The sequence below is a fragment of the Phragmites australis genome, chromosome 6, assembly GCF_958298935.1.
Source record: "Phragmites australis chromosome 6, lpPhrAust1.1, whole genome shotgun sequence".
Taxonomy (NCBI): domain Eukaryota; kingdom Viridiplantae; phylum Streptophyta; class Magnoliopsida; order Poales; family Poaceae; genus Phragmites; species Phragmites australis.
This window is the reverse complement of record NC_084926.1, coordinates 31,562,696-31,576,819: the sequence shown is the minus strand read 5'-3', so window position 1 is coordinate 31,576,819 and position 14,124 is coordinate 31,562,696. Positions and strand designations below refer to the sequence as shown.

General features: G+C 42.8%; 1 protein-coding gene across 2 annotated transcripts; it reads left to right on the top strand.

Annotated features, from left to right (window-relative positions):
* Positions 1-220: 220 nt before the first annotated feature.
* On the top strand, positions 221-10,373 carry LOC133922227 (apoptosis inhibitor 5-like protein API5). 2 transcript variants are annotated; one of them, XM_062367453.1, is made up of 16 exons: positions 221-437; positions 533-697; positions 1,578-1,674; positions 1,749-1,814; positions 2,911-2,990; positions 3,062-3,136; positions 3,242-3,391; positions 4,262-4,366; positions 4,451-4,516; positions 5,117-5,227; positions 5,374-5,460; positions 5,544-5,650; positions 8,195-8,309; positions 8,477-8,542; positions 9,532-9,629; positions 9,719-10,373. In XM_062367453.1, the coding sequence occupies exons 1-16, from the start codon at positions 360-362 to the stop codon at positions 9,897-9,899; spliced, it is 1,647 nt and encodes a 548-aa protein (XP_062223437.1). In that variant the 5' UTR covers positions 221-359; the 3' UTR covers positions 9,900-10,373. The 2 variants fall into 2 exon arrangements, with proteins under 2 accessions (XP_062223437.1, XP_062223438.1); XM_062367454.1 differs by having other exon boundaries at positions 222-437; positions 4,301-4,366.
* The last annotated feature ends 3,751 nt before the right edge of the window (positions 10,374-14,124 follow it).

Below are 14,124 nucleotides of genomic sequence, written 5' to 3'. Positions count from 1 at the left end.
ACCTTATCCATCTCACTTTGTTCAGAACATACATAATTTCTCTGTTCCATCTAAAAATAAACTGCTTCGTATGAAATTCAAGGGAAATTAATTTCAAGTAAAACTCGAGTGAAATTCAAGCGGTACGTGAGATGAGCGGCCAGAACGCGAACGCTACAGGTTCCCCGCGTCGGAAGATACCAGATGCGTCCGTAGGATTCGCCATCCCGGCATCCTTCCCGTGCCTGCGCCTCCTTTCTCGTGTGGTCAGTCAAAACCACTTCTACCCCTTCGCTTTCCTTCCCCTCGCACTGTTCCCTCATCCCCGTCCCGAAACCCTAACCCCAGCAAAATCCCCCGCGCCCCTCCGCCCCACTCCCATGGCCGCCGCCGACGCCGAGGTGGAGCGTCTCTACGAGCTCGGCGAGCGCCTCTCCTCCGCCAAGGACAAGTCGGAGGTGCCTCCCCAGCTACCATTTCCTTGGGTTCCGTCCCGTCGCTTCGGGGGCTCGCCCTAGTGTTTTGAATGACGTCGGGAGTTTTGAAATTGCAGCACGCGGCGGACTACGAGGCGATCATCGCGGCGGTGAAGGGGAACAGCGTCAAGGCCAAGCAGCTGGCGGCGCAGCTCATCCCCAGGTTCTTCCGTAGCTTCCCGGCCCTCGCCACGCGCGCCATGGAGGCCATGTTCGACCTCGTCGACATGGAGGAGCTCGCGGTTTGTCCTCTTGTCATATGTTTAGATTAATTGTGCTGCCTGTAGGCAAACCAGGATAGTCCGGCAAGTTTATTTGCGGAAGCGTTAGTTGAGAGTGAGCCAGCTCATGTCTAGCAGTTTATGTGTTATGTTTGCCTGCCGTTCTGAGTGAACTTGCAGGAAATTTAGATATTTGCCTGTGTTACAAGCTGTTTCTGGGTTTCGGGTGTTTAGGCAGCTTTTTCATTGGGCTGCTGAATTTGGAAGTTTTGTGAAATCCTAGTATATGGTAACTGCATTCGTAGTATTTGCACAATCAGAATAGCTCAAGTGTACATGAACATATAGTACAATCACTTGCTTATACCAACAAAATATCACTTCATGAGTAGATCACAGAAAAGTAGGACTCGCTTTCTCCCAAATAATTTTTTAACAAGCGATGCTACATATCTTATCAATGTATTCTTTTGCACTTAAACCAAATGACATGGTTTAATAGTACCGCATAGGTTTTTATCTTCCTAGAAGCTACAATTTGGATCAAAGCAGTACCTGTAACTGAAAGAAAAAGGCTTTTTCAGTTATTATACCCAATGCTTCGGCGCTGTATAAACGGTGCATCTGTCATGTTTTTTCCTGTGTTACATCAGTTATTCGTTTCAGTTCGCTGATTACTTCAGATGATTTTACTCAGAGTTTTGGAAGATTGTATTTGGCACTTCCCAGATAACTGTGCCAAGGAAGTGATGTTTTTCTTTGATTTTCTTCAGTGTGTTTTGGATTTGTTAAAAGACTTCCATTAGTATGCTCTATTCAGAATAATTTGAATCTATTTTATGCTCCAAAAGGTCTCCTCTGATTAACATGTTCAATTGCTTGTCATTGGATGCTCCTACAGATCAGAATACAAGCTATTCGTGGGTTTCCACTTCTTGGCAAAGATGCAGAATTTGTGTCCAAAATTGCAGATATTCTAGGACAAGTTCTTGCAAGTGGTATGCTCTTCTTCCTATATACCTGGCTGGAATGGTAAATGTGTATATGCTTCTGAATTTTGCCTGTATTTCAGAGGAAAATGTGGAGCGTGATGCTGTTCATAAAGCACTCATGTCCCTTATACGACAAGATGTTAAAAGTAAGCTTCCATTGCTCATTTCTTGGTTGATAGTTTGAGAAGTCCTTGAGGCTATGTGCTCTCTGCTTGAATTATTGGCTCATGTTGTAAATTTCTTTTGTAACGTAGAGTACAGGGCATGTTTGGGTTTAGGGATAAAGTGGTGGGATAGGGATTGGGATAAGGGGTGGGATAATCCCCATTTTTTTTGCTATGAGGCGTGGTATAATCTTAGCCCTCCTATGTTTCTAATGGAGGGTTAGGTATGTTCCGCTCTCTATCCCAATCCCACCTCTTTTTTATTGACAGGCAATCCCAAACCCACCTCTTTTTTATGCACCCCTTATATCCCTACATCCAAATGCCCCTTCAAGGTAATATCTATAATTATGCTAAACTTGTGTGTGCCCGATAACAGCAATATATGCTTTTTCTTGATCATGTACCATTAGTGATGTCTCCTGTTCCAGATTCATTTTAATGGGCAATTTCTTATGTAAACATACAATTTAAGAAACTAAGGAAATCGACTAATGGTGTTTAAGTTTATTTAGTTAGTTATCTACACATTCAATTTGTCATACATTTATTTGTGTATTCTTAGTCTTAGCTCATTTCATGGCATTCTCTTGGGACATCTACCGTCACTATACAGGACAAAATCATGCAACTACTATTTTCAGCATTTCAGACATGACTTTTTTTGAACCAATGTTTTGAATCTGTGGAGACCATTCATGCATGGACCCTCCATGCTCTATCCTGCTAAATCACATTTTCTTCCAATGTGTGAAGCTCTTCGTAAACTACTCAAGATACAGAAATACTCTTTATATAAATGGCAATATGGCATATCAAGCACTTATCACTGAATTGCAATCTCCACTTGCAGCTTGCGTGTTGATTTAGCATATATGCTAAGTCATCACACATATATGTACGTTTAGAGTTGAATTGCAAATGCAATGCAATTTCATTGGCAGTTTCTTCATTTGTTAGGAGAATTCATTGACATGCATGCTACACATCACGTGCCCTCTGAATTATGCTTTTCATATCTTCACCTGGTTAGGTATTCATTGATTTCTTTTCTTAATTTGTATCTTCTACTGTCCAGATTCCTTGCAGCCTTTATTTAAGCATGTGGAGTCAGGATCGGAGATCCGTGAGAAGGTTATTTGTTTTCTTAGAGACAAGGTAAGTATTACTTGGACGTTTTGCCTACAATCAACTATACTGTGTTAGAACAAGTAGTGTCTTCTTTCCAGGTCTTTCCTCTTAAAGCAGAGCTGCTGAAACCTCAAGCAGAAATGGAGAGATATATAACTGATTTGATAAAAAAAGTATGTGCCGTGTTTTCGATATTTTTGGCTATCTTAGGGTTTACATCTTACATGTTACCTTTTATATTTTTGTGATACACTTTAACAAAGAATGCCATTATTCAGAGTGTCCAAGATGTAACTGGGTTGGAATTTAAATTATTCATGAATTTTCTGCGAAGTTTGAGCATATTTGGGGATTCTGCTCCTCGAGAGTCCTTTCAAGAACTAATTGAAATTATTCAAGCACAAGCTGATCTTGATGCACAGTTCAATGTAAGTATGTTATTCAAACAGTCTTGGAACTAAATTTACTGTATGCTGTTATTGTACCAGATTGATCATGTAGAGGTCATAGTAGATCAAGTTACTTGGATAATGTGATACTTATCCCTATGTTGTAGCAGACTTGCAAGTCCTGTTTAGCATGATTCCTTTTCCACCTTCTTTAGTATAATGTACTTGCATGCCCCCCTATTTGTATATGCGTATGCTTGACATGCCCAACGATCATGAGTTTAATGCTTTCTACTGATCTTGAGCTAATATAAAAGCATGTCAGGAAACAACAGTTCATTTCCTGAAATTGGGTGTGCACTGGCTTGGCTTGGACTTTGAATCAACATAGGTGTCTTGCCTTGGCTCAGACCTAGTCCTTTGCTTATGTGTTTCAGGTAGCGAACTTGGTTAACACATTTACACTAGATCCTTCTAATGTCAAACAAAGTTTCTTAACATCGAAGTTTGACCCTGTGAATCTCAACCTTGGCAATGAGAATTGGATCAGTGAAATCATCTTTTTGGACAATTGTGTGACCTAAGATAAATATTGGTAACACAAGTTGAATAAATATTGGTAACACTATTATGATACCTCATTGAGGTTTCATGGCATTGATGGTGCAAAGTGCACAATAATCAACAAGAAAAATCTAACAAATTGCATGCCATATAGGTAGCCATTTAGCAGAAGTAGGTAGCACAGGGTTGTGCCTAAGGGGAGGGTGGAGGGCACAATGGTGAAGGTGTTGGGGAGATGGGGAGAATAGGAAGAAAAAATTACTATCAAGTGGTCAATGGTAATTAAATTGCGTCAAAGATAGATACCTAATTATGCTGTGGTTTTTATTCTATATTTTGAGATAGGCTTTGTGTTTGCCTTGGCATTCTTGTTCATTCTTCCAGGTTTCTGACATTGACCACATTGAGAGGTGGATTTCATGCATGTATATGGCTCTTCCGATCTTCATGGTATCACTATATTTAGTCAATAATGACATTTTGTTTAAGTTTTTGGTGAATATCATCTCATTTCTTGGTTTTCATGATCTGCAGAGAGGTGCATCGAGCAGCAAGTTCCTCAACTATTTTGTTAAGCAAATTGTTCCAGTTTTTGATAAGGTAATTGCTTCATCACGTACCTTGCACTCTTTAATTCATAGGAAGAAGTACGAAATGCTTGTCCTTGGCTAGGCGTGATGGCTGTGCAACATCTTTAGCATTGCATCTTTTTGTTGCTAACTTGCTATAGTATTTATTAGCAAACTCAGGATTATGCTTTGGTGTGTTCCTTGCATGTTTGGTGTGGCTGCAGAAACTTTATGGTCTTCATTTACTGTTTGAGTCATTTAAGTCTTAGTGTGCTGTTTTGCTGCCTCAAAGTCCACATTTGTTCAGTGAATGGTTTCCTGCATTTAGCTCCTAGATAAGCCAAAATGATTTGTTTTATGAAATAAAAAGTATTTGTTATCATCTTTCTACGCATTATGCACATTCGACACCAAATTACTTACCCTCTTTAAAAAGGGCTAACATGTGCTAAATTAACCAAAGAAGATTTCTATACAGTAGTTAATGAAGGTTTAGGTTGTTGCTTTGTTATTAAAGCTTAATATTCTCCAATCAAACTCCCTATCCATGTCCTTGCATCATCTGGAAGCGTTTGTATCTTCAAAATGTTTGAGCATTAATTGTCCTTTCGCCACAATTTGCATATCTTAGATTCCTGAAGAGAAGAAACTGGATTTGCTCAAGACCATTGCTGCAAGTTCACCATATTCTGCAGCACAAGATTCACGTCAACTGCTTCCATCTATTGTTCAGTTGCTCAAGGTTTGCACATTTCTTGTTTCTGATATATTTCCGAGCCCCATTCTCTAGGTTTATATTGTGTAATGATTTTCTTTCATCACAGACAGTGTAGTGTTATTATTAATTCTACGTACTTCTTAGCATCACTTTTACTGCTTGTGTTGCAGAAGTATATGCCTGGGAAGAAGGTGGAAGATATCAACCATAGTTATGTTGAATGCTTGCTGTACACTTTTCACCATTTGGCCCACAAGGTTAGATGAAATATTGGTTATCTATTATAGAAAATGTCATTTCTTGGTGAATGTCCATTATGCTGACCAAATGTGTAATACAGACTCCAAACACAACGAACACTCTCTGTGGTTATAAGATTGTTACTGGGCAGCCGTCAGATAGACTTGGAGAGGATTTCTCGGAGCAGTACAAAGATTTTATGGAGAGGTACCTTTTTTTTCTCGAACGTGCAGGAGAACTGTGCCTCATTTCATTATAGAAAGAAAATAGGCAACGTTTTACATCCAAAACCACCCAAAGTAATGCACGCAAACGCACACTGACACACTACACCCTCAATGACTTTAGACGTACAGACGTGCCATGGACCAAGCTGAAAGACAACCTAGTGAAATGAAGCGTGTCAAACCGGCGATGGCCAGATCACGCTCAACCCTTTAGCTCCTACCATGCACCAGAGCTTGGCATCTTCCTTGAAGCTCTGTAGTACCGACTGGGCATCTAGGGATGCGCCATCGAACATAAGATTTTCGGTGTCTCCACAGTTGCCATACCACCAAGATGATGATCGAGTTAAAACCTTTCAGCATAGGCATTCGGCACCACCAGTCTTTGAGCAGGTCGTCTTCCTGCTGCGGGGTCAATCCCTGGAGGCCAACGATCGATAGAGCCGTGAACCACACCTCCCGGGCAAACACGCAAGGCACAAGGAGGTGGTGCACTGTTTCGTCCTCCTGGTCGCACAAGGGACATCGCGTCGGATGCGACAGCCCACGCTTCACTAGACGATCCGCCGTCCAGCATCGTTCGAGGATCGCGAGCCATGTGAAGAACTTGCATCACGACGGCGCCCATGATTTCCAAATGAGCTTCCACAACTCGAAACCCACCATGCCGATGAAGAAACGCTGGTAGGCTGACTTAGAGTACTCACCGGTATACGATGGTGTCCAACTGTGTTGGTCCTCGACGTCCGCCTGTAGGGTTACCCTGGTCATGCGATCCCACAGATTCATATACTCCGCCAGACCCCCTCTTATATCATGGATCCACTGGTGATCTTGCAACGCATGCTGGACAGTACGGTGGTTGATCATCCACTTGGAGACGACCTCGACGAGCGATAGTGCAAAGTTGCGCACGGATTTGCCCTCAATCCAGCAATCGGACCAGAACAATGTGCGGTCACCGGAGCCCACCGTTGAGGCCATAGACATAGAGAGCATGGCCGTTGCCGTTGCTAGCACCGGAAGCTTAAGGCCAGCCCACGGGTGATTGGGCTGCATCTTCTGCACCCATTGCCATCGCATGTGTAGCGACCAACCTAGGGCCTCCAGATCATGAAGTCCGAGGCCACCTAGCTTAATCAGCCAACAAACGCAGTGCTAGGAGACGACGTAGTGACCACCATGGACCTGGGATCGCCCTTCCACAGGAACGCACGCCGGAGCTTGTCAATCGCCTTTAGCATCCACTTGGGAAGGTCCAGCGCGATGAGATGGTAGATTGGGATTGTCGTAAGCACTGTTCGAACCATCGTTGCCCGGCCCGCTGGGTGTATGAGGGCTGCCTTCTAGCCCGGTAGCATGTTCCGATATGTTCGCTGACCTTGACCTTTGCCGTGAAGTTCTTGTTTCTGTAACGAGCATGATGCTGGAAATAGGACGTGTTGGCATCGCCCTCACACAGCCAGGCAATGTGTGATCGCAATCGGGCAATGGTCTGCTCGAGGGACACCAGCCCAAGGCAATGATGTTTCAGTTGACGTCGTAGCCAAGCTTCCTCAGCCGAGAGCGCTTTAATCCTGCGCGATCTCAAGGCGATGGAGCAGCTCCTTGGCGCGTCGCAGCTGTAACTTAACATGCCCCACCTTGCGCTCACTCTAGACCTGCAAATCGCGCTAGAGGTACCTAACAGTTTTCAAACCTACAGAGTCTTCCCTCCTTTGCAGGATTTAATTATTTTTCATGAGTTTAATTTTATTTAGTGTGCATTCCTTTAAAAACCTAGCCGAGCAAGCAAGTCTAGTTCTCTGCTATTAAAGCACTAACAAAGTTATAAGCTCATGCTTTCAAAAATGGAATTCTGCAAATGGAATTTCTTACTGTTAAGGAAATGCATCTCTGAGGTCTTGCAGATCTCATAGGAGATCCTAAAATACTTGATACTTGAGGACACACATGGCAATTTGCACACAGAATGTAAGCAGTGGTTATAACACAACATAACCTGCTTATGTGGATAGAAACAAACTCTTGTTTGGGATTCTGGATCTGGGTTTAGCTCCAGCAAGTGATATCTACGAGTATGATCCTAACTTCCTAAGGGTGAGATTATTCACATAGGGGTGTGCATGAATGGGAGAAAGAACGGTAAAAGCTGTGAAGGACTGGTTGGTATGGGCACAAGTGGGTGGCACAATGAAAAATACATAAAATTGAAATTTCGTGGATCAGAAAACAAATGTGAAACCACTTTCATGGTTGGTTTTGTCATCCCAGCAATATGTGATATCATGTTCACAAATTTATTCCTGTGCTGGAGTATTGGATGGAACATTGGATCATACAAAAATATGTTATACACCAGATTTGCGTGTGCTAACATGGAATTAAGCATTTTTATGAAAACACTGTAAATTTTTGTGTAATTTTCTGTAAAAAAAAATCATGCAACTTAATTATTATTCACGGTGTAGTAGTTTATATAGTTTTTTATTTTTGCGAAGTTCTCATTGTTACAAATGTGCAGGTTAACTGGAACAGAAGAGACAGTTCGAGCAGCCTCAAAGAGACTAACTCAGGGAATGGCAAATTTTAACAAGGCAATATCTGCAGCAAAAACGGAAGAAGAGAAAACTAAACTTGTGAGTTTTTTTTTCCATGTAGTAGGGTCAACAATACCGTGCTCAATATTGTGGGTGAAAGTCTTCTGCTGTCTTAAGCTACGGAATTTGTCCTAGGCATTTTGTGTTTTGGTGAACAGGTGTTTGCCCTAGGCATCCAATTAATTGTGATTGGTTGCTTTATGCAGAAAGCCGATCAGCAGAAATCAACAATGTCAATGCGGGCATATAACAACATATTGGCAATGGTGCAGGTGATTTCTATGTTTTACTTCAGTATAACTTACTGTAGGGTTAAATTACTGCTTGAGTGTCTCAATCCTGTTCAGTATTTCTGGACTAGTTTTGGGACAATAATTAGCTGCAAGCTTGTTTCTAACAAGTAAATTTTTAGATACTCCTGTTGACTTGTCAACTTTAAACGTAGAACTAATGTACAAGTTAAAAGAGGCTAAAATCTGAAGTGTATGCAATAAAAAAGTTATCTTTGCAATTAAGAGTGTGAGTCCATATCCCACATGTTATTGAGATAGCTGCTATTTTAAAAGGTGTCCAGGCATCACCCTTGTGCCTAGCCCACGTAAGTGGCTGACTAGCCTACCTAAGTGGCCGTTTCGCCCACAGTCCACCTAAGCGGTGACTAGGCTCCACACACCATTGCTTTTCAGAACACTGGAGATAGCCAGTTCCAGATACAAAATGGTGGCACTGAATTGTGGGGAAAAAACCTTTGTTTTACTTAGCAAAAACAAATTTCATTCATATGATAAAATAATCTTGGAATGCTACAAATACACAGGAAATAGCAATAGTCTAGACTCTAATATGGTGCAAAATGTTAAACATGCTTGTATCTAAGAAGGATGAAAGAAAATAAAACAACCAAATGAAGGTCCATTAAAATTAACTTAGTTACACAAAATTATCTGTTTTTTGCTGCTATAGAGCTTGGACATTCCTGCATTTGTTTGGCCAAACAGAAATGAGAAAAAGTGGCGTGGTGCAAACTTTTTCAATCTTCAAAGCTGTGTTCATCTGCTATCATATTATAATTTAGTAATTTGCAGCTAGTCATAAAATCGAGCTAGTTATGCAAACCATGCTAGAGTTAATGACTCAGCCCTGACTGCGTCGCTGGTATCCTGATATGATGCCTGTTCTGTCAGAAGAAACTAATTTAACATATTATGTACTGAAACTTTACAGTGTCTAACTTTGAGTTATCAAATGATACTTCTTTCAGCCATTGCATGCGAAATCCCCATTATTTATTGGTGATAAGAAAATCATGCTGTCATGGATGGAGCAGCCAAAGAAACCAGCAGCAGCTACCACAACAGGGTTTGATGCCTGCCATCCAATATTCTAATTTCACTAAAGATTCTTCTGCAATTCTTTTTTTGACTCATTTCTGGTTTGCATATCTTCAGAGGGAAGAGATCCCAACCTGCTACGAATGGGAATGGCCCTGCAATCAAGAAGGGGCGAGGAGAGGGAGGAATGCATAATCAGCTTGTGCACAGAGCTTTTGAAGGATTGTCTCGCGGTGGTAGAGGCAATGGAAGAGGGCGGGGCAGGGGAGGCCAAGGAAGAGGATGGGGCTACCGCTGAGATCAGCAAGAAAGTTAACCTGGGCTTTCTGCTTCCATTTGAGTAAGGGCAGAAGTTTGTTTTGTTACTTCACTGGGGTTGGCTCTGGCTCTTCTGTATCCAACAAGATGGAATTGATGATCCTTCATGGCGTGCGACTGCTGAATGCGTACAGAGAGCTCGTAAAAGGATGCCTGGGAATGTGGACAATCTGTACAGCTTAGCTGTTCATTTACCATTCGTCAGTGACTCTTTCCTATCCTGACCGTTTGTTAGTCGACCAATTTCACCTATCTTGGTTGTTTGATGAACTCAACAGCTAGAAATTGTTAGATTATTTATCTGACTTTATCAGAGCCTGAAGAGATGCATTTAGTTTTCGTGTTGAGGATCTTGTTTATGTTGGTTTTGTTAGTCCTATGTGTTCTATTGTATTTGTCAACAACGTTCATCTACCCGTGACACATGTATTGATGAAATTCAACGTTTAGATAAGTTTTAGTCTAGCTGTAAGCAGGAAGTTGAACATTTAAGTAACATTTGAGCTATTGACGTGAGTTGCAACAGCCATTATCATCTTTGCCGGCGAAGGTAGCAAAGCATGATTTCCAGGGTGGAGCGCACATGTGCTCAGGTTTCCTATCTGACTTATGAGGGCACATACAGTGGTTGTCTGTAAGTCATATTCGTGTCAGTTATAGATAGTACTGAAAATAATATTTATAGACAATATTGAAAATCCTATTTATAGGCAATATTGAAAATCACTCATACAGTGAATTGTCTCTGAACCCCAGTGACCCCCCCCCCCCCCAACACGCGCACACTTCTCCGCTTGGTGCTGTCTTGATGGCGTTGCGTTTTTTGATCCGGAAAGAGTTGTGCTTTTATTTCAAAGGGTTCCGCCCTTTCCATGATTGGTTGAATCTTCTTACAACTACGTTGTTACATTCTCACGGATTCCAATATATATTATTACATTTTTTATTGAGGAACTGTTTTTATAAATTTAGGAGTGTTTTTTTTTTTGTTGCGTTGTTGTACTTTTCTCACTGTGCTGCCTTTTGTTTTTCTCTTCTTCCTTTTCTTCTTTCTGCATATTCTTGTTTTAGTTTCTTTTTTTTTTAAAAAAAAGGGCGATGCCTTTTCATTAAGTGAGGATAAAAAAGAACACATGGATTTGAAGCAAGGTAGGATAGAAAACGCGGGGAAATTTTAGTGCAAATGGACTATTTGGTGCAAAGGTGTAAACAAGCAACACAAGCTACCTGATCAAGATCGGACAGTCATTGATTAGGTGGGCGATCTCCCCTCACCCCTTTATGAATTTTTGTCGAAACTCTGTGCTAAAGCTCTTTTCATGAAACAAACCTCATGCTCTGTGCCTCACCCTCAAGGATCCTCTCTGCCGGAGCCATTTGAGGGCTAGGGTATCATTATGGGCGATCTCCTCGAGACCACTGCTACTCTCTCTGGCTCGTTGTGTGCTCTCCCCCATCATTCTCGGACCCTCCCTGTGGCCTTGCCTGTTCTTATGCTAGAGCGCCTAGGCAATCGACGTGATACGGGTACTAAGGTCATGCATGTTGAAGTATAAGTGAATTGCGTATATTTTCTCATTAGCTTAGACTTTTCATTGAGTTGGTCGGTGCATGCAACTCAATATGGTATTAGAGCCAGATGTCTCGAGTTTGAGTCTTGAAGGACGCAATTAAATTAAAAATTATAACTGACTCTTATTTTCACGTCTGAGACCTGAGGGAGCCTCCACATACCCATATAAAGGGAAATGTTAAAGTATAAGTGAATTACCTACCTTTCACCACCATCTTAGGCTTTTAGTCGCCCATGAAGTATATGTGAGTGATGTGCAGCGTAATTTCAGAGGAGGCGGTGTCACACGACATAGATTTGTGGAACAGAAACATGAGGGCAATGGCGGATCAAGATGCTGGTTTCAGTTCGGCGAATGGACAACTCGGACTAAATCAATTGGAACTCCACATGTTCATTGTGATTTTCTTTAGATTTCACAATAAACTTCAGATTCACTGTTAATTGTCTATTCAGAATAATCAATTGTAGAACTTCTGATTCACATTTTCGTTGTTTTACTGGAAACGGATACTATGCCTTTAGATTCCTTTTTTTTGTCTTCTACAGGCTATAGCTCTCAGCAACATGTGGTATGGTGGCATTAGCCCATTGATTTCAAAAGAGGAGGTGGAATGCTGGATGAGGAGTTTGAAAAGCATGGAAGAATGTGTGGTGTTGCATTCTGCCATGATCAGGCTTATGCAGCATTACCTTTTTAGCTACGCAGTGTTTCCTGACCTCGGCTGTGATACTCGCAAGGATGCAAATATGTAGTGTTGTTAATTGTATCCAATTTAGTGTGAATTGAACATTTCAGTTCGAATTATTTATAGCTTTGTTTCTGTGTTGTGTACTGTCACAACCGATAATGGTTGTGCCTATGTAACCATGTAAATCTTCAGAGAAATGTATCAAGTCCAATGTGTTAACTATAAAGTTTGAGCTTGTTGTAACCTGTGAGTGATTGATTGAGGTGTAAATTTTCAGTACAATATTCAAGAACATTGCTTTGACTTTGCAAAATGTGAATAGTGATCAAATGAACCGATTGAAATCCAACTACAATGAGGCACAGAGAGTCACAAGTTCATAGCCAGCAACGTTCTGACGGAACCCTAAAGCTGCTGGAAGCAAGACTAATCCGACAAGCTATATTCTACTAGAACAAACTATGATAATTCCAGACGACATTATCACAGGCGTGGGTGTCGGCGTGGTCGTGGGCCTCCCAATGAGAACGTTGGTGGTGGTTAACCTTTCCGATACACGCGTGGGGGAGCACGTCGGCAGCCACGGACGTCGGGCAGCGAGGCCTAAAGCCAGTGTCCGTTCCATCAGACCGGTGTCTGGTGTCTGCGGTGCCGGCGGCTGGAGTCCACGACCACGGCGCAGGCTGCTGGGCCTCCCCGATCCCTAATCACCGCGTTTCTTTATTGGCGGAAACAGACTTCTGCACAGGGGGTTTTCCACAAATGTGCGTAAAGGGACAGGGGGAGAACATGCACCTGCCTGAATGAGCAGCATTAGATTGGGATCCGATGTCTCACATTAATCGTGTTGTGACGCCCGGGCCAGTGACGGGGAGGCTGGTGGAGCTGGCCGCGGCAAGGGTGGGGCCTACTGGGCACCCTTCCTCCGGGCCAGTGAGGGGAAGACATCCTACACCCATATATATATATATGAAAGTAGTTTTGCCATTGTACAACAAAACGAACAACAAAAAAGACGAATAAAGAAGACAGCGTGTTGTGTTCATCGTGAGAGACGGAGAGGGAAATGTCCTAACCGCTAGTACTATTGTTCTATAATACATTATCAGTTCCACGCTCTATCTCGCCGTCGCCATCACCTTCACTGTCGTCACCCTCGACAGCACCATTGTCTTCGTCTACTTCGACTACATCGACTACGTTGCTGGTAGATTAGATCTGTACCTCTACACAGCTTCCGATCTACATGGCATCGAGTTACTCCCCACATCATGCAATCTACCTACATTGATCCCTATAGTATAAACCCTAGATTGCACCTTGTCATTTTCTTGTCTCAATCGTTCCATCAGAAATCCTTTTCGTTATAGTAGATATGTTTCCAGCATGAAACTTGTACAAATGGATGACATGAAGGCCACCGTCACAACAATTGACACACAGACCGAGAAAAAAAAGAGCGACCGCCGATTCGGCCATTCCTCGCCGTTGACGATCCATACTTCACCGTCTCAGCCATATACCGACGGCCGGCACCATCTAGGCCGGCGCCTTCCATCTCCAGTGCCGCCTACATGCACATAACACCCTCTTCCCCGAGACGGGCACGCATGTCCCCACAATTGTTTTGCTACCGCACACTCACACACGCTGTGCACTGACTCCCGTGCACCGCTGTGTCACCCGCACACTATCGTGGCTTTGCCTTCACACAACCTGTGTCGCCGCACCACTGCTGGCCGCTTCTTTGCCCCGTGCACTACCGCCCTACGCCGCGCATGGTGACATGCCCCGCAAAACAGGATGGCCATCACCCCAGCCTCATCGCTACACCGCTATTGCCACATCTCCTTTGTGTGCCCGTGTGCATGCGCTCGCATGCACCATGCACCACCGCTGGCGCCGATTGCTAGCGTACGCTTCGGCTGATGCATCAGCCG

What these genes read in the sequence shown, in the direction of transcription:
- LOC133922227 (XM_062367453.1), top strand. Translation starts at nt 360, where the DNA reads ATGGCCGCCGCCGACGCCGAGGTGGAGCGTCTCTACGAGCTCGGCGAG. An exon ending in ATCTTGATGCACAGTTCAAT is followed by an intron (nt 3,392 to 4,261) that starts GTAAGTATGTTA and finishes ATTTTGAGATAG; the next exon opens with GCTTTGTGTTTGCCTTGGCA. An exon ending in TTCACCATTTGGCCCACAAG is followed by an intron (nt 5,461 to 5,543) that starts GTTAGATGAAAT and finishes TGTGTAATACAG; the next exon opens with ACTCCAAACACAACGAACAC.